Genomic DNA, 21812 nt, shown 5'->3' on the forward strand with positions numbered 1-21812 from the left:
AACACTTAAATATATGTATATATACTAATATAATATCACTATTTCAAATATATTAACTAGTGATCCTAATGGTATTTACAGTGGACTCATTTTTTGTATTTAAATGCTACTTTCCCACAGATAAGAAAAAGAAAACAAGAAAAAATCAGGCTCCAATTGGAGCTCACACCTTCCAGACCTAGATGCCTCTCCTTGGAGGAAATATAGCGGTCAAGGTAAGTATTACAGGTAAGTTTAAATTTAATTTTTTTTATTTATTTATTTTTTTTTTGTGGGAAATGAGACCAACTGTGATAAGTGACTATAATACCATAACATGGTAAGACCCACACAGGTTGTCCTAAAATTGTAATTTAAATAAAGTAAATGCTTAAACACTCCTAGCAACACTTCTGCAGTAAAACTAACTTTATTGTCACATTCAAGAACAGAGGATAGCAAGTCAACATTCACTGATGTCATCTGAAGTTTAGCCCAATGAATGCCTATGTCTTCCATTACAAATTACTGACCTCTGTCATCATTTTAAGTGGGGGAACTTGCACAATCGGTGGCTGACTAAATACTTTTTTGCCCCACTGTAGCAGCAATCTTCAGAAGAACATTTGCACTGTAAACTGGCCAGACATTCCCTTTTCAGTATTTGAGTACAATTAGAGGATGTAAACGACTAATGAAACCAAATGTTTCTAGCAGTTTTCTTTGGGGTGGCCAAGAAGTTGGCTCGATTTGTTCCACCACCTGCCTCTATATAATGGCAGGGATACAAACACCTGCACAGGTAAACATTTTATATTGCAGTGCAGAAATATTTATTGTCTAAAAAGTGAGTCTGTTCCCTTAACGTAATTTTCTTAATTAATATTGCACTTTTAGCAGGTGTAAACAATTTTTAGTGCAGCCATGTGTCTCTGTGTTACCAGTGATTTGGTGCAACTGTATTTGATTTTATGTAGAACATGCTTTCTTTTCCCTCAGGAGGAACCAGAAGAGCTGTCTGACAGTGACTTTGAAAGTCCAGTCTGCCGGAGAAGACGAGGTATGTGACGTGAATAAAAACCTAGTGAGGTTCTAAGGTCAATGACCAGTTAGAGTTTGTTACTGCAGTGCATAATAATTCCTGGGGGGTTTGTTTGATGAGAGCATCATTAATTTGTCTGATTTTAATGTTTACGGATTATCACAGGTGATTACAGCCAAGGAGGAATATGTGCCCAACTTTTATTTGAACTAATATAAGGATATATAAAGGCTCTGTTAACATTATGAAGCAAGTCATGCTGACCTTCTTTCCTTTTTTCAGTGCATCATGCGTTGCCTACAACACCAGGTGAAAGTGAGGCCAAGCATCAGGAAACGGAGAGCTGCATTCAAGAGAGTGAAAATGAGGGACAGCAGATGTTTCAATATAAATTGGCAGAATTTGAGTAAGCTGTTGTCTAAGGGTTAAAGAAATCCTTCATTCTAGATGTTGTTTAGGATATTGTTTCGATGCAGGTTTCCAATTTGCATGTTTGTTTGTTTGGTTTTTTTTGGGGGGGGGGGGTTTGTTTGTTTTTTTTTTTTTTTGGTTTTTTTGTTGTTTTTTTTTTTGTTGAATGACTGCAACTTTAGGATTTACATTTAATCTTTCTTTTTTTTAATGATGTATGGTGAGAAATTCTTCAAGGCTGACATGTTTTATGATTTCTAATATCTCTTGTCTACTTAGCCCTCTTTTTCTGGAGGAAGATGAAGCTCTTGAAGAAGCAATTCAGCATAGCCTCCTAGAAGAGTCTGATAGACTGAGTCAAGTGATGATTTAGAATCATATAGTCGCTATTCCCATGAAATTCAGTACGTCTCAACATGTTAAATAAAACTTCTCTGACTCGATCAATGCTCTCCTTAAGAGACATCATTTGATTTTCCTCCTCTTCTTGTTTCTCCTTCTTATTTCTTAAATATATATATATATATATATATATATATATATCTACTTACATTTTCATTGTATTTCATATTCTTAGCATGATTTAATTCTCTCGCTTTAAATTTAAAAAATTTACACATGCGTTGTTTAAGAAGTTCCCAAAGTTCCGTGAAAGAGGCAGTAAAAATCTTAAGATGTAATATTTTCTTAATTTCAGATTTAACTTCAGGCACAAGCAACCCGTCTGCTAACAAAGATGTATTGAGTTTTCAATAGTTCAAAAATTCGTGGGAGCAACACGATATTATTGCCATAACCACCGTGTGATCAGAAAAATATGTTAAGAATGTGTCATATTTAAGACTTTTAATATTAGATGATATGTAAAATCTATTAGTCGAGTTTTGGTTAATGAGTCGAACCTAGTGTAATGTACAGGGAGTGCAGAATTATTAGGCAAATGAGTATTTTGTCCACATCATCCTCTTCATGCATGTTGTCTTACTCCAAGCTGTATAGGCTTGAAAGCCTACTACCAATTAAGCATATTAGGGGATGTGCATCTCTGTAATGAGAAGGGGTGTGGTCTAATGACATCAACACCCTATATCAGGTGTGCATAATTATTAGGCAACGTCCTTTCCTTTGGCAAAATGGGTCAAAAGAAGGACTTGACAGGCTCAGAAAAGTCAAAAATAGTGAGATATCTTGCAGAGGGATGCAGCAGTCTCAAAATTGCAAAGCTTCTGAAGCGTGATCATCGAACAATCAAGCGTTTCATTCTAAATAGTCAACAGGGTCGCAAGAAGCGTGTGGAAAAACCAAGGCGCAAAATAACTGCCCATGAACTGAGAAAAGTCAAGCGTGCAGCTGCCAAGATGCCACTTGCCACCAGTTTGGCCATATTTCAGAGCTGCAACATCACTGGAGTGCCCAAAAGCACAAGGTGTGCAATACTCAGAGACATGGCCAAGGTAAGAAAGGCTGAAAGACGACCACCACTGAACAAGACACACAAGCTGAAACGTCAAGACTGGGCCAAGAAATATCTCAAGACTGGTTTTTCTAAGGTTTTATGGACTGATGAAATGAGAGTGAGTCTTGATGGGCCAGATGGATGGGCCCGTGGCTGGATTGGTAAAGGGCAGAGAGCTCCAGTCCCACTCAGACGCCAGCGAGGTGGAGTACTGGTTTGGGCTGGTATCATCAAAGATGAGCTTGTGGGGCCTTTTCGGGTTGAGGATGGAGTCAAGCTCAACTCCCAGTCCTACTGCCAGTTTCTGGAAGACACCTTCAAGCAGTGGTACAGGAAGATGTCTGCATCCTTCAAGAAAAACATGATTTTCATGCAGGACAATGCTCCATCACACGCGTCCAAGTACTCCACAGCGTGGCTGGAATGAAAGGGTATAAAAGAAGAAAAACTAATGACATGGCCTCCTTGTTCACCTGATCTGAACCCCATTGAGAACCTGTGGTCCATCATCAAATGTGAGATTTACAAGGAGGGAAAACAGTACACCTCTCTGAACAGTGTCTGGGAGGCTGTGGTTGCTGCTGCACGCAATGTTGATGGTGAACAGATCAAAACACTGACAGAATCCATGGATGGCAGGCTTTTGAGTGTCCTTGCAAAGAAAGGTGGCTATATTGGTCGCTGATTTGTTTTTGTTTGGTTTTTGAATGTCAGAAATGTATATTTGTGAATGTGGAGATGTTATATTGGTTTCACTGGTAAAAATAAATAATTGAAATGGGTATATATTTGTTTTTTGTTAAGTTGCCTAATAATTATGCACAGTAATAGTCACCTGCACACACAGATATCCCCCTAAAATAGCTAAAACTAAAAACTACTTCCAAAAACATTCATCCTCCTTTTCCCATATATGTTTTTTGTTTGTCTCCTTATTTATGAAGAAGGGGTCCTTTTATGATCTACAACGTACTTTTATTATTCAATCTTAGCCAGCCGGAAGAACAAGAGTATCTCACCGCTTCTTAGCTCGCATGCCCATGTTAACAGATAGGGCCACCTTGTGGTATGGCATGAAACTACATTAATTTACAGCAACAGCTGCTGATCATTACAATATGTATCTGTAAATGTACGTAATGATTTGAAATGTATGGGATTCTGTTTGTTTTTCACTTTGTGCTGTTAATGAATAAAAACTGTTGAATCATAAAGAGGTTTGGATAATTAGCACATTCCCTAGAACTGTTTCAGCTGCTCGACAGGCTTAATTCAGTGCAATGTACAACAAAATGAAAAGAAGTGTTTTTAATGTTGATAATCACAGGTTCCCATCTGTTTTGCACCAGTTTTTAATCTTTCTCAGAGTTCGTGTCATCAGAATTGTCAAGGCTAGAAACTGTTTTCAGTAAGTTCAAACGTAAATATTTAAGAGACTAAATGTCTGAAAAGGTAGCATTCATTAAATTAGCGCAGGCTTCTTCTGACCTATCGCAACAGTCCACTTCACTGTACACTGAAACGGACAGAGCGGCTGCTCTCGCACTGCTGGTTGAGTCATTGGAGCCTCAGGCAGAAGTCATCTTTATGGCAGTAATCTTTTGAAGAAGCCTGTATATAATTACACTTTATTTAAAGTAAACAAGTTTACATATAAAATGCACATACACATACAATTACATATACAAAACCATGAGCACATACAAAAAGGAGAAACAAGGAGGAAAATCTAGCATCTGAGTCCACACAACGCTCACAAGACTTACAGTTTTAATTCGTTCCAGGGGAAAACTTTCCCAAGTTTCAGGTCCATTGTTCGTCTTCTCCGCAGGTCTGTAATGATATGTTTACTCACCACATCACTACTTATCATCTTTTGTTCAAGTACTCCTTTGGCACGAGTTTTCCAAATATGTGTGTTTATTACACACATTACTAACCAAAAGAGTCTCCTTTTGTCGTCACACATTTTTTCTTTAAACAAACCATATATAACTGCTTTAATATTAACATCCACATCATAGCCAATCTCTGTCATCTTTTGTCTTATCTCAGTTGTCCTATAACAATCCAATAGAAGATGTTCTAGGGTCTCATCTTCATCACAGCCTGTCATAGGACATTTCATGGTGGTAACAAAGCAACTCCATTGTACCACTGCTCTCACAGGGAGGCGCCCGAGCCAGATGAGCCATACCACGTCTCTCATGCTTTCAGATAATAATTTGTCTTGTATATTTTTAACTATTGAAAGGTTTTCATCTTCATTTGCATACTTATATTGAATTACACCTTCATTTTTGGTTTCATTAATTTTTTTATAGATATTTTTTGTATTATCTTGGAGAATATTTAATTTATAATTACCATCTCCTTCCTTTAATACTAAATATTTGTTACCCACGTGGTACATTGAGCTTTCTGCAGTGAAGTTCTTGACAAAAATAAGTTGCAAACACATTCAGAATTTGTGTGCTGCATGTCATGAATAGTTGCTGCTTTGGATGCAGGTCACGTGGAAGCCAGACGAGGGAGACGTTACGCAGAGAATAAAGCGGCGACAGTAACCTGAGAATACGGTGTCATGTCTGCCTCAACACTACGGTCAGTATATGGCCAAACAAAAAAAACAAAACAAAAAAAAAACAAGAAAAACAAACCAAGAAAAAACCCCACTTACCGCAACTACTGCAGAGCTGTATCACACATCAAAAGCTTTTCCAATACGGGTTCCAAGTCAGATTGACCATTTATATGAAAAGAAGTTTGATAGAACTTGACTAGATAAACAAAAGAGATAAGATCAGCTCTACAGAGGAGATGGGTGGCCCTGAAAAGGACCTTTGTTGCCGTTGTTGTTGTCAGTGCAGTAAGCTTAACCACCAAAGCCGTACAGAGTGCGGCCCTGTCTCTTGAGAGCGTACACCACATCCATGGCGGTGACGGTCTTTCTCTTGGCGTGCTCGGTGTAGGTGACGGCGTCGCGGATGACGTTCTCCAGAAACACCTTCAACACGCCACGGGTCTCCTCGTAGATCAGACCAGAAATACGCTTCACACCGCCACGGCGAGCCAGGCGGCGGATAGCTGGCTTAGTGATGCCCTGGATGTTATCACGAAGCACCTTACGGTGACGCTTTGCGCCTCCTTTGCCGAGTCCTTTACCTCCCTTTTTTTTTTTTTTTTTTTTTTTTAGAAATATTTATTTATTGTAAAACTCATTCCAGTAAAACAAACATCAACGTTTTGTCAGACAGACGTGTGGACTTCGATTTTTTCACTTAAAGTTTAAACAGAACCTGAACTTAAGACTCGCTGTGGTGCGATGAGCCCAGCAGTGACACCAGTGCTGGGCTGAATGTTTCAGAGCTCACACAGGAGCCAGAAGCATTTTCATTTAGGAATAATGCATAAAAGTAAAGGCTGACATGAAACGAAATATCAAATTAATATCTAAGAATGGACTAAAATATATTCATCTGTGTTGATTTCAGCTTGGATTTAAACATGTCTGTTATTTTCTTCCAGTATTGAGCCATGTTCTTCTTCTGCCTCCTCCTGTCATCGTCTCTGTCTCTCTCCCGTAAAAGAAAACAGGAGTGCTTGAAACTACGGCCATCTACTGGCCTTTGGCGGAAACGAGGAACAGCATGACTGTGCCTGGGGTGCAGTAGCTATGGGGCGCCGTTTGTAAAGTGAAACATGCTGAAATTAACGGCAACATTTTTCCACATTCCACACACATGAAGGAGTATATGTCCTGCACATTCAGCCATGATGTTTGCAATATCAGCTCTTCAGCAACATAATCACGGGTTGGGGGGTCCCCGTCTCCGATGTACTTGAGTCTCACCCATAAATTGCTGAAGTTTGAAGCAAACGATAATGGGGCATACGGGGGCATGATTACATAACTAATAACCAATTACTCCGGTCTTTCCGCGCCCACTCATTTTGACAGGTTCTTCTCTTCGTAGTATCGAGACTAAGAGAAAAAAAAAACCATAACTAACAGACAGAAACAAATGTGAGGGGTTGCTTGAAGGACTCCTGAATTTACATCTGATTTGTGGACGTAAAAGAAAACAGGAGTGCTTGCAACTACGCCATCTACTGGCCTTTGGCGGAAATGAGGAACAGCATGACTGTGCCTGGGGTGCAGTAGCTGTGTACTATACACGATATGAGATTGAGTACTACATGTGTCACAGAGACAATCCAACAGTTTATATCCAGTTAATATCTTTATTAAAGGCCAATAACCAGTGGTGCCTCCAACGGAGCCAGATAGGGGGGGAAGGTCATGCCATGAAATATTATTAGTTGTCCCCAGATCAAATAGGTTGTTAATGAGGTTTTACCTTGAAACTCTGAATACCAGAACGTCCATACTTCCAGAATCAATGTAGTTTTAGAAGTGTGTTTATATTGGCTTTAGTACATGCAATAGCATTCACAGATGATCGCAACAGATTATTCAGAATGTCAATACTATATTTTCTGACTTGAAAGCGGCGGGGAGTCATACTGTGGGAGCACTATATCTATGATCTCTACTTGACTGGACTGATCTGGACAGCTTCACAGTATAATTTTTCTGTATGTTATCAATGTTAGTGTCAAAGTCTGAACACAGTTTGTGCAGTGAGATTAGTTTAACAGAGTTCCCAAAAGTCCGCTTCAATGCAACATCAGCGATGTGGCCTAGGTATTGGATCAACGCCAGCGGAACATGACGATGCTGTGTTTCCATGCTCAAAGTTAGTTCAAAGAATTGTGTTAAATTGTTAGTTTTTTATACATCTTTGGGGAGTGAAAAAAAAAAAAAAAACAACCGCACCTGTGAACTGAACATGAACTGTGAAAAATATCTGATCCATGTTAGGCTTATTGTTATGTACATTCATAGTTTATAGCCAATTTAAACAACTCTAAAGGTACTTTAGAGCAGGGGTGTCACAGTCTTCTTCTACTGTAAGTAATGTAAACTTATGTGTAGCAGGAAAGAATTGGAAGTACTGGTGCTTAGATCAAGTTACTGGATGCCACCTTCATGCCAAGCATATGGCTTCTATTATATATATATATTAAAAAAAAAAAAAAAAAAACTGTCTTGTACTGTCTTGTATGAGGTTAATGTTATTGTAAGAAAGGAGCGCGCTCTCGGTGTGAGTGTGTTGGCTCTGAAAAGAGCCGTTGTTTGTAGGAGGGCGTGCAGACAGCTTAAGCCCTCTCTCCGCGGATGCGGCGAGCCAGCTGAATGTCTTTGGGCATGATGGTGACCCTCTTGGCGTGGATGGCGCACAGGTTGGTGTCCTCGAAGAGTCCGACCAGGTAAGCCTCGCTGGCCTCCTGCAGAGCCATGACAGCTGAGCTCTGGAAGCGCAAGTCGGTCTTGAAATCCTGAGCGATCTCGCGGACCAGGCGCTGGAAGGGCAGCTTGCGAATGAGCAGCTCGGTGGACTTCTGGTAACGGCGGATCTCGCGCAGAGCCACGGTGCCGGGCCTGTAACGGTGAGGTTTCTTGACGCCTCCGGTGGCCGGGGCGCTCTTACGAGCGGCCTTAGTGGCCAGCTGCTTCCTGGGGGCTTTGCCGCCAGTGGATTTGCGAGCGGTCTGCTTGGTTCTTGCCATTCTTTCTCTCTTTAACTTTCCTGCGTTTAAAACAGAAAATGTAACAAGCGGAGGAGACTCGCCGCTCTTAAAGTGTGTGACTGGCTGTGACGCGGTGCCGCTGCGGCTCGTGATTGGTGAGGGGCTCCGCGTGATGCTCAGCACCGCTCAGAGGAGCCCCGCCCCGCCTAAGTGTGCGCTGCTCATTGGAGGAAGGTGCTTTGAAAAGGCGCGCTGCCGCGAGCCTGTCTGCGATTGGTGTGTGACGAAGCCGCCCGCGCTCTGCGGAAATATAAGCCAGGCTCGGCGCCGATCGGGCCACATTTCCTTTGAGTGTTGACACTGCGAAGAGAAGGTTCAAAATGAGTGGGCGTGGCAAAACCGGAGGCAAAGCCAGAGCTAAGGCTAAGACCCGTTCATCCCGTGCCGGGCTCCAGTTCCCCGTGGGTCGTGTCCACAGACTGCTGCGCAAAGGCAACTATGCGCAGCGCGTGGGTGCCGGCGCCCCCGTCTACCTGGCAGCTGTGCTCGAGTACCTGACCGCTGAGATCCTCGAGCTGGCTGGCAACGCAGCCCGCGACAACAAGAAGACTCGTATTATCCCACGTCACCTGCAGCTGGCTGTGCGCAACGACGAGGAGCTCAACAAGCTCCTTGGCGGAGTCACCATCGCCCAGGGTGGTGTGCTGCCCAACATCCAGGCCGTGCTGCTGCCCAAGAAGACCGAGAAGCCTGTCAAGGCCAAGTAAATGCCAAAGCCTCTGCTTCACGCACGAAACCAATAAACAAAGGCTCTTTTCAGAGCCACACACTTCTTTCTGAGCAAACATCCTCGTGTATATGGAAATGTAGTATTACCTTATTCTTGTGTGTGTGTGTGTGTGTGTGGGGGGGGGGGGTCTTTCGCCTCCCAACCAGATCTTCAGGTTGTTTTAATTTATTAACAATAATATAAAATTATGCACAATGAATTACTAATGTAAAAATAGTTCAAAAGTTCAACACTGCCCCTAGCATCCTGGAGCACTTGTGTTGTCTTTTGTAGGTGTTTTGGAGTTTTTACGTGTTTTGTCTGTAGGGGCCACCGTAAATATACTTTTATTTATTCACTCCACATGAAATGTAATAAATCAACTATAATAAAATCCAACTATTCACATTTCAACTTTTAACTATTTAAATTTTCAGCTTTTTCCTTTTACAAATTTAAAGTGAAACAACACAAAACACTGCAAACCACAACACAATTAAATAGAAATTATAATATGAAAATAAAAAGAAGATGCATATTCTCTGTCATATGGACCTGCATGAATAAACTTTGTCCCTGGCTCTCTTTCTCTCTGTCCCTCCTGCTCTGTTCACTTTCTGATTGTGAAATGTGAGCCATGATAGTAATACAAGCTGCAAGTGTTATGAGAAAAAAACAAACCCAAAAAGTATCTTATCTTGCTTTGACAATAATGCTATTATTGTGAATAAGAGAATGTTGCGTGATTGTGAGGAAGGAGCTCTGGCGTGTTGCTGTGGTGGCTCTGAGAAGAGCCGTTGTTGAGTGCGAGAGTGTTGGCAGCTCACTTCTTCTTGGCTGCTGTGGCCGCCTTCTTGGCTTTGGGCTTGGCGGCCTTCTTGGCGGGGGCTTTCTTGGCTGCGGGAGGCTTCTTGGTGACCTTCTTGGGGCTCTTGGCTGCCGCCTTCTTGGGGCTCTTGCTGGGCTTTTTGGCCGCCACAGCGGGCTTCTTGGCCTTCTTGGGGGACTTCTTAGCTGCTGCGGGCTTCTTGGCTGCCGCTGGCTTCTTGGGGGACTTTTTAGCGGCTGCTGCCGGCTTCTTGGCTTTGGCAGGGGCGGGCTTCTTGGCTTTGGGAGCGGCTTTCTTTGCGGGCTTCTTGGCTTTGCTCTCGGTAGCCTTCTTGTTCATCTTGAAGGATCCGGAGGCCCCGGTGCCCTTGGTCTGCACCAGAGTGCCCTTGGCCACCAGGCTCTTGATGGCGGTCTTGACGCGGGCCTTGTTCTTGTCCACATCGTAGCCTCCGGCAGCCAGAGCCTTCTTGAGAGCGGCTGTGGACACGCCGCTGCGCTCCTTGGAAGCGGCCACGGCTTTCACGATCAACTCGCCCACGCTGGGGCCCACCTTCTTCGGCTTGGAAGCCGTCGTCTTCTTCTTGGCCGCCGGGGCGGCGGCAGCAGCAGGTGCTTCCTCTGACATTTTCCTCTTTCCCTCTGATCGAGTCACGGTGCAGTGATGGCAACTCGGAAGCGTCACACTGCACTTAAACGCACCATGAGAACCGTGGAGAGTGAATGTAGCGCGCGCCGCTCTCGCGTGCGCCACGCAATGCTTCCGTTTGTGTTTCGTGTCTCGGGATCAAAGAGCTCAAAGTGAGTGTGTGAGCAGCACTGCAGGCCGACAGTGGAGCAGTCCACAGCGGACTCGTGTCTCCTCGGGCAGGCCTCGTGTCGGGCTCTGGTGCTCTCTGCTCTTGCTTTGTGGAGCCTCCAAAGCTCAGCGACTCAGTGCGGAGCTCAGCGCTGCTCGGCGGCTTTTTGCGCTCTTTTCTTTCCTAAAACAAAGGAGCCGCAGCACAGCTCCGTGAAAAGCCCTTTTCCAGCTCAGACACATGTTCGTTCGCGCACTCCGACTTAAAAGCAGCATCTGGTGAGCGCAGCTATGGGACAAAGTGACGCCGCGAACTCCCAGCAAACACACCGATGCAGCTGGACGCCCACGGAGCAGCGAGACGTCTGTGAGAGCTGCTCACTTCTAACCAAAGCACAGCGGCCTCGAGTTTCACTCACGTTGTTGTATATCAGAAATCACCATTAGTTAGTCACCTTACGGCAGCTCACTTCCACACTTTGGCCCTGATCTCTTAGTCTGCATCAGTCCGTTTCCTTCCAGCTACAGTTACCGACTCTACTATAAACAACAACAGCGAATGAACACGTGAATACACACATCCACCAACTGATCACTAAGTATCTCAATGTGCAATACTCAATACCTGCTAAAAAACATCCAACATCTCACTATTAAACATTCTCTTTTTGTCGCTACTAGTCAAACGTATTTTTATATCTATTTCATTTATTTAATCAGAGTAATATTGCTGTTATTTTTTTGGCATTTATTTAATCCTGCTCTGTCCACGTTGCTGCTGTAACAAGGTGAATTTCCCAGCTCTGGGACTAATAAAGCTTATCTTATGTCCTGGATAGCGACCTCAGTCTAATCTAGTACAGTGCATTTAATTATGCCCAGTATATCTGTGCTCCTTTTTCTGGAGGATTCTATTATTCTTCCACCCACTAAAAAAATGTAACCACAGATTGTTGTCCAAGATAAGTAAAATGCTGCACAATACCTCCCACCCTCCCATCGTGTGCTTGACCAGTCACAGAAGAGCGTTTAGTGAGAGACTGAGATGACCAAAGTTCACCTCTGAATCAGAATGGGTTTTATTTCCTAATGTTGAGCAGGTTTACAACATTAGGAAATTGCTTCGGTACTTAGTGCAAAACACACTGTAAGACAACACTTAACTAAACATAAAAGATAAAAGTGCTAAGCAGATAGATATATCTTATTCATAGCACTTGCTATAATAGTTGTACTATCTAAAGGCATATAGAAAGGTGGCTACGGAGCAACAAATTATGAATTAGATTCAAATAGGCACAACTTTAGTTTTTTTATTTCTATATGATGAACCCTGCATTATTAAGTGATAAGAACAAGTAATCTTATGTCCTGTAATCATTATGACGCTATAATTTGAGATACAATAAATAAAATACGTTTTTGTACAAAGTATCGTATCGGATCAGTATCGTCGATACCACCCTGAATATTACTCGTTATCGGATCGGAAAGGAAATCAGTGGTATCGCACATCACTAGTGATTATAGTGTTTACGAGCACATCAAGTCAAGTGGCTTTGTTATTTCAAACATGTGCAGTGCTACAGTACACAGTGAAGCAAGACAGCGTTCTTCCAAGACCGTGGTGCTACATAGGACAATCAACACAGGACCACATAAAGTGCAAATGTACAACATAAGAAAAACGGCGCAACCCCAGATCAGAACGATACAGACAAATTGATACTAAATTTTAAGTTTACTGCTTCTTTGGATTCTGCTATGCAAATTTTTTGTGAAATGACAAACTTTGGATATCAGAGGAGAAAAAAAAAAAAACAACAACAACAACAACAACACACAAAACACTTCCATTTCACACACCGTAAAGGAACTGTCAAAATGAGTTAACTGGCCAGAGCAACATTTGTGTTCAGTACTGTTTTCAATTTGTTCTTTGGAATTTGCTTTGTATTGAATGTATTTGGAAATCAGAATATATATGTAAAAAAATAATATAATAATCAGCCCTTATCCCCAAGGGGCAAATAAGATACAATGGAGCAGCACGACATTGAAGACAAGGACAGGGCATAAACAGGCAATAAGAATGAGATAATAAATACACAGCATATACACAGTTTTAAAATTAAAGTGACTGAATAGGTGAATAAATAACTAAGTGACTAAAAGTGAATAAAGTGGCAGCACAAAAAGAGCGTAGAGTAGTTCATGTTTACAGGTGTGGGAGATGGTCTTAAGGGCTGGAGTTAAAAAGCAGAGTGGCTTTGGGGACAGAGGTGGCTCTCCTCCTCTCAGTCCTACAGGAAATGCAGCAGAGGCGCCGCCCACAGGGGAGCCATTGAAATGCACTGAAAGACTGTCAAACATAAAGTGGCATTAATGTTGTATTTGTAGTTACTTTGTCATCGTTCCACAACACACATACACACAAGACATTTCCTGAGTCTGGGTCAATGTAGCGGATCAATAGCACCTAGTGACAAAGAAGCATTTCCGCGATTGCAGTAGTTGGCAACATAGTAACTGCACGTTTGAAGGTAGAACGTATGCTCTTCAGGACAGAGTGGATGGCTCTGAAAAGAGCCGTTGGGTTGACTGACAGCAGGATCAGTTTACTTGGAGCTGGTGTACTTGGTGACGGCCTTGGTGCCCTCAGACACGGCGTGCTTGGCCAGCTCACCGGGGAGCAACAGGCGCACTGCGGTCTGGATCTCCCTGGACGTGATGGTGGAGCGTTTGTTGTAGTGGGCCAGGCGAGAGGCCTCGGCAGCGATGCGCTCGAAGATGTCGTTGACAAACGAGTTCATGATGCTCATGGCCTTGGAGGAGATCCCGGTGTCGGGGTGGACCTGCTTCAGCACCTTGTACACGTAGATGGCGTAGCTCTCCTTCCTGGTCTTTCTCTTCTTTTTGCCGCCCTTGCCGGCGGTCTTGGTCACGGCTTTCTTAGAGCCCTTCTTGGGCGCGGACTTCGCGGGTTCAGGCATTTTGTTCCTTCGATACTCTGCAGCAACGAATGAGCTGTGTAACAGAGAGCAGCTCCTTTTATACAGCCTGTATGCTAATATCACTGCGCAGGCCCTCGGCTCTCATTGGCTGAGCTGCACAGTGGGCCGGACATTGCGTTGGAGGAAATCTATGAATTGTGCTACAACAGGCGCGCGTCTAACAAAGAAGTGGTCTGTGTGATCGTTTCCTCATTTGTTGGAACGGTCATTTGTATTAAATGAGCAGTAAATGTAGTGCTCTGTATGGCAAATATGGAGGATTTAGGGAGACACAGACTGAAAGCTAGAAAATGCTTAAGATGTGACTACAGTCTACAGTAGTGAATTGGGCCTCAGCAGCAGCAGTGTTTCTTTGGGGCAGTGAGCTTTGTTATCTTCACACCATGCTGGCGTTTTCAGAGTGATGATGATGACATTTACAGTTTTTTCTGATTGCTTAAGCACATTTTTTGTAACTATTGGCTAATTTTGCAAAACTCTTCACACAAATAAGAAAACCTGTCACCCAATAATCAAAACATTGTAGTTCTCTTGCAAAAGCAAACACAGCTAGATTAACTCTTCACACCTTCGTAAAAATGGTGTTTCCGTATCAAACAGTACACACAAGCCATCATCTACTAAGCACACAATGCGCCAACTGCACACTGATGGTATGAATACAAAACACATCTGGCTTTTGCTTTCTCTGTGCACAAGGTAGGCTATGTCAGTTTGAGCTCATACTTCTGTCATAGATCCATAAGCATAGAGGGATCCAAACTTCAAGTACTGCTGTTTATTCAAACACAAGTGTTTATTTCCAAGTATAGGATTATTTGCAATCGCCATAATGACTATATGGGTTACGTGGTCTGCAGTGAACATGCTTCCTCTGCCCCCTCCTCGTCTTCCTCTTGCTCCTCCTTGTCCTTGTCGTCCTCTTCATCCTACTTCTTCACCTCCACGTCCTCTTCCTCGGCCTCCTCTACTTCTCACTCTTTCTGCTCCCTCCATTGTACTCCGCACACACAGCTTACCTGGATTATAGTGCTTAGGCTGATTGCAAAGTGGACTAATTATCTAAAACAGTTTTCACATGTGAAAGTGTGCCAGACAGTTGGCAAATTAGTGTTAATGATAGCCATACATGTGTATACTTTTGCTAGGAGTGTGTTGGAAATTTGGTAATTGAGTGTTGTGCAGTGAATTGTGCCTACAGTTTTGCAAAGTGTGTGTTACAAAATTGCAAACTGAGTGCAAAGCAGTTTTTGTGCTTTTAGTTTTGCAAACTCAGTGAGTGGTTTTGCTATAAGTCTGAATAGTTTTAGAAATTGTGCTACAGGAATCACAGTTAGGGTTTAAGCATTCAGAAAAAACTGTAAGAACTGTAGAACACTCGATGCTGACGAGCTTACGAAGCGCAGTAGTTTTGAAACGCTGCTCTGAAGCGTGGTTGAAACGGCTCATGTCACGTGTAACCAAGATGTTGATGTGTTTCACTGCAGCTTCAACAGCTGCAGTGGAAGCGCTTCAAATAAATGAAGCGCTTTCATTTATTTATATATTAGTATCAGTATGTATCAGTTCAACTCTGCAAGAATCTTGATGATGTATTTCTTTACAAGAAATGAATGTGCATCTCACTAACAGCTACTCAGATTTAGCACTCTTACAGTTTTTTCTGAATGCTTAAACCCTAACTGTGATTCCTGTAGCACAATTTCTAAAACTATTCAGACTATAGCAAAACCACTCACTGAGTTTGCAAAACTAAAAGCACAAAAACTGCTTTGCACTCAGTTTGCAATTTTGTAACACACACTTTGCAAAACTGTAGGCACAATTCACTGCACAACACTCAATTACCAAATTTCCAACACACTCCTAGCAAAAGTATACACATGTATCAAATCAAATCAAATCAAATCACTTTTTATTGTCACATCACATGTGCAGGCACACTGGCACAGCACATGCGAGTGAAATTCTTGTGTGCGAGCCCCACAAGCAACAGAGATGTGCAAACACAACAACACAAACGAGCAAAATACAAGAATGGCCAACCTGAAACTAATAAATATATGTACAATATATAATAGTGTATGCATTTCTGGATGTGTATACTAAATATTTTCCTACGTGTGTGTGTGTGTGTGTGTGTGTGTGTGTGTATACACATTTTTACAAATTAAATAGTAAAAAAATAAAATAAAATAATAATAATAATAATAATAATAAAATATACAGAGTTGAATATGTGCAAAACAAGTGGCATTTATATACAGTGTGGAGTGCATAATGTTGAAGTTCCAGTAGTGAAGCTGAGGTGTCTATGACGTGTTCAGCAGTCTGATGGCCTGATGGAAAAAGCTGTCTCTCAGTCTGCTGGTACGGGACTGGATGCTGCAGAACCTCCTTCCTGATGGAAGCAGTCTGAACAGTTTATGGCTGGGGTGACTGGAGTCCTTGATGATCCTCCCCGCTTTCCTCAGGCAGCGCTTCCTGTAGATGTCTTGGAGGGAGGGAAGCTCACCTCCAATTATCCGTTCAGAGCACCGCACTACTCGCTGGAGAGCTTTGCAGTTGTAGGCGGTGCTGTTGCCATACCAGGTGGTGATGCATCCAGTGAGGATGCTCTCAATGGCACAGTGATAGAAGGTCCTGAGGATGCGGGGGCTCATGCCGAATCTTTTCAGTCTCCTGAGAAAGAAGAGGCGCTGCTGCACCTTCTTCACTGTTTTGTTTGTGTGTACTGGCCACGTAAGATCCTCAGCCAGATGTACTCCAAGGAACCGGAAGCTGCTCACTCTCTCCACAGCAGCGCCGTTGATGGTGATGGGGGTGTGTACTTCTCTGCACCTCCGGAAGTCCACTATCAACTCCTTTGTCTTTGCGACGTTGAGGGTGAGATGGTTGTCTTGACACCAGTGGGTCAGGGCGCTGACCTCCTCCCTGTAAGCCGTCTCATCACCGTTGGTGATAAGACCCACCACTGTAGTGTCGTCCGCAAACTTCACAATGATGTTGGAGCTGTTAGTGGCTGTGCAGTCGTAGGTGTAGAGTGAGTACAGGAGAGGGCTCAGTACACACCCCTGTGGAGCACCAGTGTTCAGTGTGATGGGGGATGAGGTGATGCTGCCCAGTCTGACCACCTGGCGTCTGTCAGACAGGAAGCTAAGGATCCAGCTGCAGAGGGAGCTGCTCAGTCCTAGATCCTGCAGTTTCCTGTCCAGCTTCGAGGGAACGATGGTATTGAATGCTGAGCTGTAATCTACAAACAGCATCCTCACATACGTGTCTCTCTTCTCCAGGTGTGACAGGGCAGTGTGTAGTGTCAGGGCTATGGCATCATCAGTGGACCTGTTGTGGCGGTATGCAAACTGTAGAGGGTCCAGTGAGTCGGGTAGTGCAGAGCAGATGAAGTATGGCTATCATTAACACTAATTTGCCAACTGTCTGGCACACTTTCACATGTGAAAACTCTTTTAGATAATTAGTTCACTTTGCAATCAGCCTAAGCACTATAATACAGGTAAGCTGTGTGTGCGGAGTACAATGGAGGGAGCAGAAAGAGTGAGAAGTAGAGGAGGCCGAGGAAGAGGACGTGGAGGTGAAGAAGTAGGATGAAGAGGACGACAAGGACAAGGAGGAGCAAGAGGAAGACGAGGAGGGGGGAGAGGAAGGGTAGGAAGAGTAAGAAATAGAATTGCTGATGACATCAGAGCTACAATAGTGGACCATGTAATGACCCTGAGGGTAGCTGGCCAACCCGTCCAGCCTAACTCGAGCCGCTACACTGTAGCAAGTACCATAAGGACATCTTGAAATGAGAATCGGTGAGTACAGTCACTTCGCACAAAGATTTGTAGCACTGCCATATGCCAATGAGAAACACACCAATACCATTGATGTAAAAATACTGAAATTGTTACTTTACAGAATTGCTAGATGACCAGATGCTGGGGCAGAGGAAGCATGTTCACTGCAGACCAAGTAACCCATATAGTCATTATGGCGATTGCAAATAATCCTATACTTGGAAATAAACACTTGTGTTTGAATAAACAGCAGTACTTGAAGTTTGGATCCCTCTATGCTTATGGATCTATGACAGAAGTATGAGCTCAAACTGACATAGCCTACCTTGTGCACAGAGAAAGCAAAAGCCAGATGTGTTTTGTATTCATACCATCAGTGTGCAGTTGGCGCATTGTGTGCTTAGTAGATGATGGCTTGTGTGTACTGTTTGATACGGAAACACCATTTTTATGAAGGTGTGAAGAGTTAATCTAGCTGTGTTTGCTTTTGCAAGAGAACTACAATGTTTTGATTATTGGGTGACAGGTTTTCTTATTTGTGTGAAGAGTTTTGCAAAATTAGCCAATAGTTACAAAAAATGTGCTTAAGCAATCAGAAAAAACTGTAACATGATTAGTCAGCCTACAATAGTTATGCTGTGACAACACAGTAAAGTGTGGCAATGATAACGATACTCAAGTCAAAGAATTCATGTTAAATTTCCAAATTATATTATATATTATATCCAAGGTGGGTAAGAAGATCTAAAAAAAGATCACTTGTGACCTTCGCTGACACCATTTCTTTACTCTGATGAGTTCTGAAGCCTTACTGAAAGTCTTCAAATCAAACATTCTTCTGTAGATGATGAGTTAACTGTTTTACAACTACTCTTTCAAGAATTTTTGAGAAAGTGGTTGATTACTGCCAGCGTGAAGGCTTGAACAGTCCTGTAGGTCTAAATGACATGTTGATGGTTTGGAGGAAGTAATCACCAAAGCTAACTCAAAAGACCAATTGGATTAAAAGAGTCTAAATACAAATCAAATTAAGCTGAAATGTTAGTTTTTCCACTAATGAATTTTCAGCACCAACAAATATATTTCTGTTTATATTATAGATTAAAAGGCAGTCTGAATTATTCTTAATGGGGTATTCACAAATTTACAGGTGCATTACTCTGTACAGCTTCCATATTTTGAAAATAATATTACAAAGCATCAAGATATGTTGCTTATATGCTAAGGCAGCAGCTTAAAGACTCGTGATGATAGCTCAACATGCTTGTTTAGTTTCCTGCAGCTGACCACGATTCAGCAGCAGACAGAAAGAGACTGAACAGACTCATCTGGAGGGCCAGCTCTGTTCTAGGATGCCCTCTGGACCCACTGGAAGTGGTGAGTGACAGGAGAATGGTGACTAAGCTCATCTCATCTCATTTTTTTTTTATTTTTTTTACATTATTTACATTTGATCTTTTACATTGTATATAATGTCTATTGATTTTATTGTTTATTTTAATATTTGTGTACAGCGCTTTGTGATTGCCTGTCTGCGAAAAGCGCTTAATAAATAAAGTTTACTTACTTACTTACTTATCCCTGTTGGACAACATCTCCCACCTCATGCAGGAGACTCTGACAGGATTGGGATCAGGACAAGCGTGTTTGCTTGACACCCATAAGCCATGTTGGCTTGACTTATTTTTGCAGTCCAATTCAATTGCCATTTCATGCCAAATATCACCCCATCTTGTGCATCTATTAGTATTCCAAAAAAACACATGAAAAGTGGAAAATATATAATTATGTCATGCAAAATCCTTCAAACCAATTTACAATCACTCCAAGATCTTCACTGTAGGCCTTAATTTCCTCTCTATTTGAGTATGCATGTTGGTCATGTTGGCTAGGGGCTTCACTTTGTGCAGTGTCTCCTAAATTGATGGTGTGCCCCATTTACATGGAAGATATTGTTTGATTTGAGTGACAAATGAAATAAATCATGAAACGGTAACACACAACAGGGTAATAAAAAAAACAAAAAAATATAAACTAGGGTGACAAATGAACAGAGGTGGTGGTTTACGACACCAGCTGTCTGCCATCTATAATCCAGTTTTGAGATCCCTTCCCAGACGCCTTAACGCCCACTCACATCCTGGGCCATCTGACCTCAGGAAATCACATGATAGGATGGGGCCAGGTTTCACAATGAGCTCACCCGAAACCTTGGCTGATTGTGACCTACACCCGTTTTCACACCTTGGCTCATGTGATTAGGTAGAGGATCATTAGGTGGTCAATTGTCCCTCGTGGGGGGAAACTCCCACACATTGCCATGGCTGGTACATCAGCACACTGACAGTAAAGATGCATTGTGCCTAATAAGATCATAGCCAGAACAATATGAAAAAAACATCATAACACTATGTGCTGGTACAAGAATGCAATGGCTTCTGAAATCCTTCCAAACAGTTACAGCTCCATATCTCACTGGTAGAAATGTTTCATCAACATATCTTTATTACGCAGCTCATTCATCCATTTTCTGCCAGACTGCATAAAGTAGTTCTAGTGGTTGTTCATGCTGAGCACACTCCCTGTACTTACCTGGAGTACTACACATGACCTAGCCCATTGAAATGTGACAGCCAGCAATTTGCCATCTACAATTCTGGATCCTGTCATTAGTAAATAACCCCCTAGACTCAGTCTTCATGTGAGTGTTCTGCATTACTGTCTGCCAAATGGTGGTTGAAACAAAAACATTTGGGAAAATATAACAGTGTGACTCTCTAACTTTGCTCCATGGGCACCAAAGGTGAAAGTGGCAGATCAGAGGCCCTGATCAAAGTCTCGTCATTCTGGCTAAGATTAATTCCTCTTTGAATTAATCTGAATGACTCATGAAGAACAAATGCTTTGTTCTTCATGAGTTTTCTTTTCATTCACAGAGCACATCAGTTCACAACATCAAGTTTATCACCAGAGGTAAGGAGTGAAGTTTGGTCTAGATGCTTTCAGTACCATGAACCATGTGCATATAACCTGTGCCCCAGACTACATCTTTGTTTGCCTTTTTCTTATGAAGCCATGAAGAGGCAAAATTTAAAAGAGGAACTAGTCACCCATCAAGCAGAAGTCTTTATCTTATCTTCATCTCCAAATGACACCAAGCCACAGCTCAACGAGCTCATACTGGGTCATGCAGCAATAGTTTATTTCCCCATACAGTGGGGGAAAAAGTATTTAGTCAGCCACCGATTGTGCAAATTCCCCCACCTAAAATGATGACAATCGGTGGCTGACTAAATACATTTTTGCCCCACTGTAAATGGTAAACGGCCTGCATTTGTATAGCGCTTTACTCAGTCCCTAAGGACCCCAAAGCGCTTTACACTACATTCAGTCATTCACCTATTCACACACACATTCACACACTGGTAATGGCAGCTACATTGTAGCCACAGCTGCCCTGGGGCGCACTGACAGAGGCGAGGCTGCCGGACACTGGCGCCACCGGGCCCTCTGACCACCACCAGTAGGCAAACATAACACATACACATGTAAAACACTGTCAATATTTTCCATATCTACTTAAGTTTTGTCTAATTTCTTCATCCATCCGTTTCCTGTTCATGTCTTTTCAGTAATCTACAGAACTATAGCCCTCACGTCTGAAGTCATGAAGTGTTTTGAGCGGAAAGTGTCGCAGCACACCAGAAACTCTCTATCCCCCTCCCTCGACCCCTACCAGTTTGCTTACAGAGCAAATAGGTCAACCTAGGACACCATCACCATCACCCCACACAGAGGCTGAGCCATCTGGAGAACAGGAGGAGCTAAGTGAGGATGCTCTTTGTGTGCTACAGCTCAGCATCAACACTATAAGCCTATATTTATTTTGTTTCCCCTCACGTGATGAAAAGCAGAAACATGCTGTTTGATAAGACTCACTTATAATTCTGCACTGAATTCTTTTTGTTGCTCCCGTCATGAGCAAAACTTGACAGAAAAAAAACCATGAACAATAGCTGCTTTTACTAAAACAGAGGAGACACAAGGTTTCAGAAACAACTGAGGCAATGCACAGACTGTCAGAGTTATGAAAATGAGTCTACATACAGCAGAATTCTA

At 42.6% G+C, this 21812-nt stretch overlaps 5 protein-coding genes and 1 pseudogene across 5 annotated transcripts; 2 read left to right on the forward strand and 4 right to left on the reverse strand.

The window, feature by feature from the left end:
* The first annotated feature begins 279 nt into the window (after positions 1 to 279).
* LOC146571905 (uncharacterized) lies at positions 280 to 1805 on the forward strand. The gene is made up of 4 exons (XM_085278426.1): positions 280 to 781; positions 979 to 1039; positions 1304 to 1427; positions 1712 to 1805. The coding sequence occupies exons 1-4, from the start codon at positions 674 to 676 to the stop codon at positions 1803 to 1805; spliced, it is 387 nt and encodes a 128-aa protein (XP_085134552.1). The 5' UTR covers positions 280 to 673.
* Positions 1806 to 5763: 3958 nt separating this feature from the next.
* Positions 5764 to 6841, reverse strand: LOC146571906 (histone H4-like). Its single transcript, XM_085278549.1, has 2 exons — positions 6818 to 6841; positions 5764 to 6057 (listed from the first exon to the last, which is right to left on the reverse strand). The coding sequence occupies exons 1-2, from the start codon at positions 6839 to 6841 to the stop codon at positions 5764 to 5766; spliced, it is 318 nt and encodes a 105-aa protein (XP_085134675.1).
* A 314-nt stretch (positions 6842 to 7155) lies between these two features.
* LOC146571907 (histone H3) lies at positions 7156 to 8605 on the reverse strand. Its single transcript, XM_085275895.1, has one exon. The coding sequence runs from the start codon at positions 8520 to 8522 to the stop codon at positions 8112 to 8114; it is 411 nt and encodes a 136-aa protein (XP_085132021.1). The 5' UTR covers positions 8523 to 8605; the 3' UTR covers positions 7156 to 8111.
* Positions 8606 to 8863: 258 nt separating this feature from the next.
* Positions 8864 to 9250, forward strand: LOC146571908 (histone H2A). Its single transcript, XM_085275898.1, has one exon. It carries the CDS (start codon positions 8864 to 8866, stop codon positions 9248 to 9250), a length of 387 nt encoding a protein of 128 aa, XP_085132024.1.
* Positions 9251 to 10059: 809 nt separating this feature from the next.
* Positions 10060 to 10730, reverse strand: LOC146571909 (histone H1 pseudogene; annotated as a pseudogene).
* A 1486-nt stretch (positions 10731 to 12216) lies between these two features.
* LOC146571910 (histone H2B 1/2) lies at positions 12217 to 13897 on the reverse strand. The gene has a single exon (XM_085275900.1). It carries the CDS (start codon positions 13870 to 13872, stop codon positions 13498 to 13500), a length of 375 nt encoding a protein of 124 aa, XP_085132026.1. The 5' UTR covers positions 13873 to 13897; the 3' UTR covers positions 12217 to 13497.
* Positions 13898 to 21812: the final 7915 nt, after the last annotated feature.

Source organism: Mchenga conophoros, linkage group LG6 (genome assembly GCF_057382185.1).
Source record: "Mchenga conophoros isolate Kocher_MC1m ecotype Shallow Benthic linkage group LG6, M_conophoros_male_GT1.1, whole genome shotgun sequence".
NCBI classification, from domain to species: Eukaryota; Metazoa; Chordata; class Actinopteri; order Cichliformes; family Cichlidae; genus Mchenga; species Mchenga conophoros.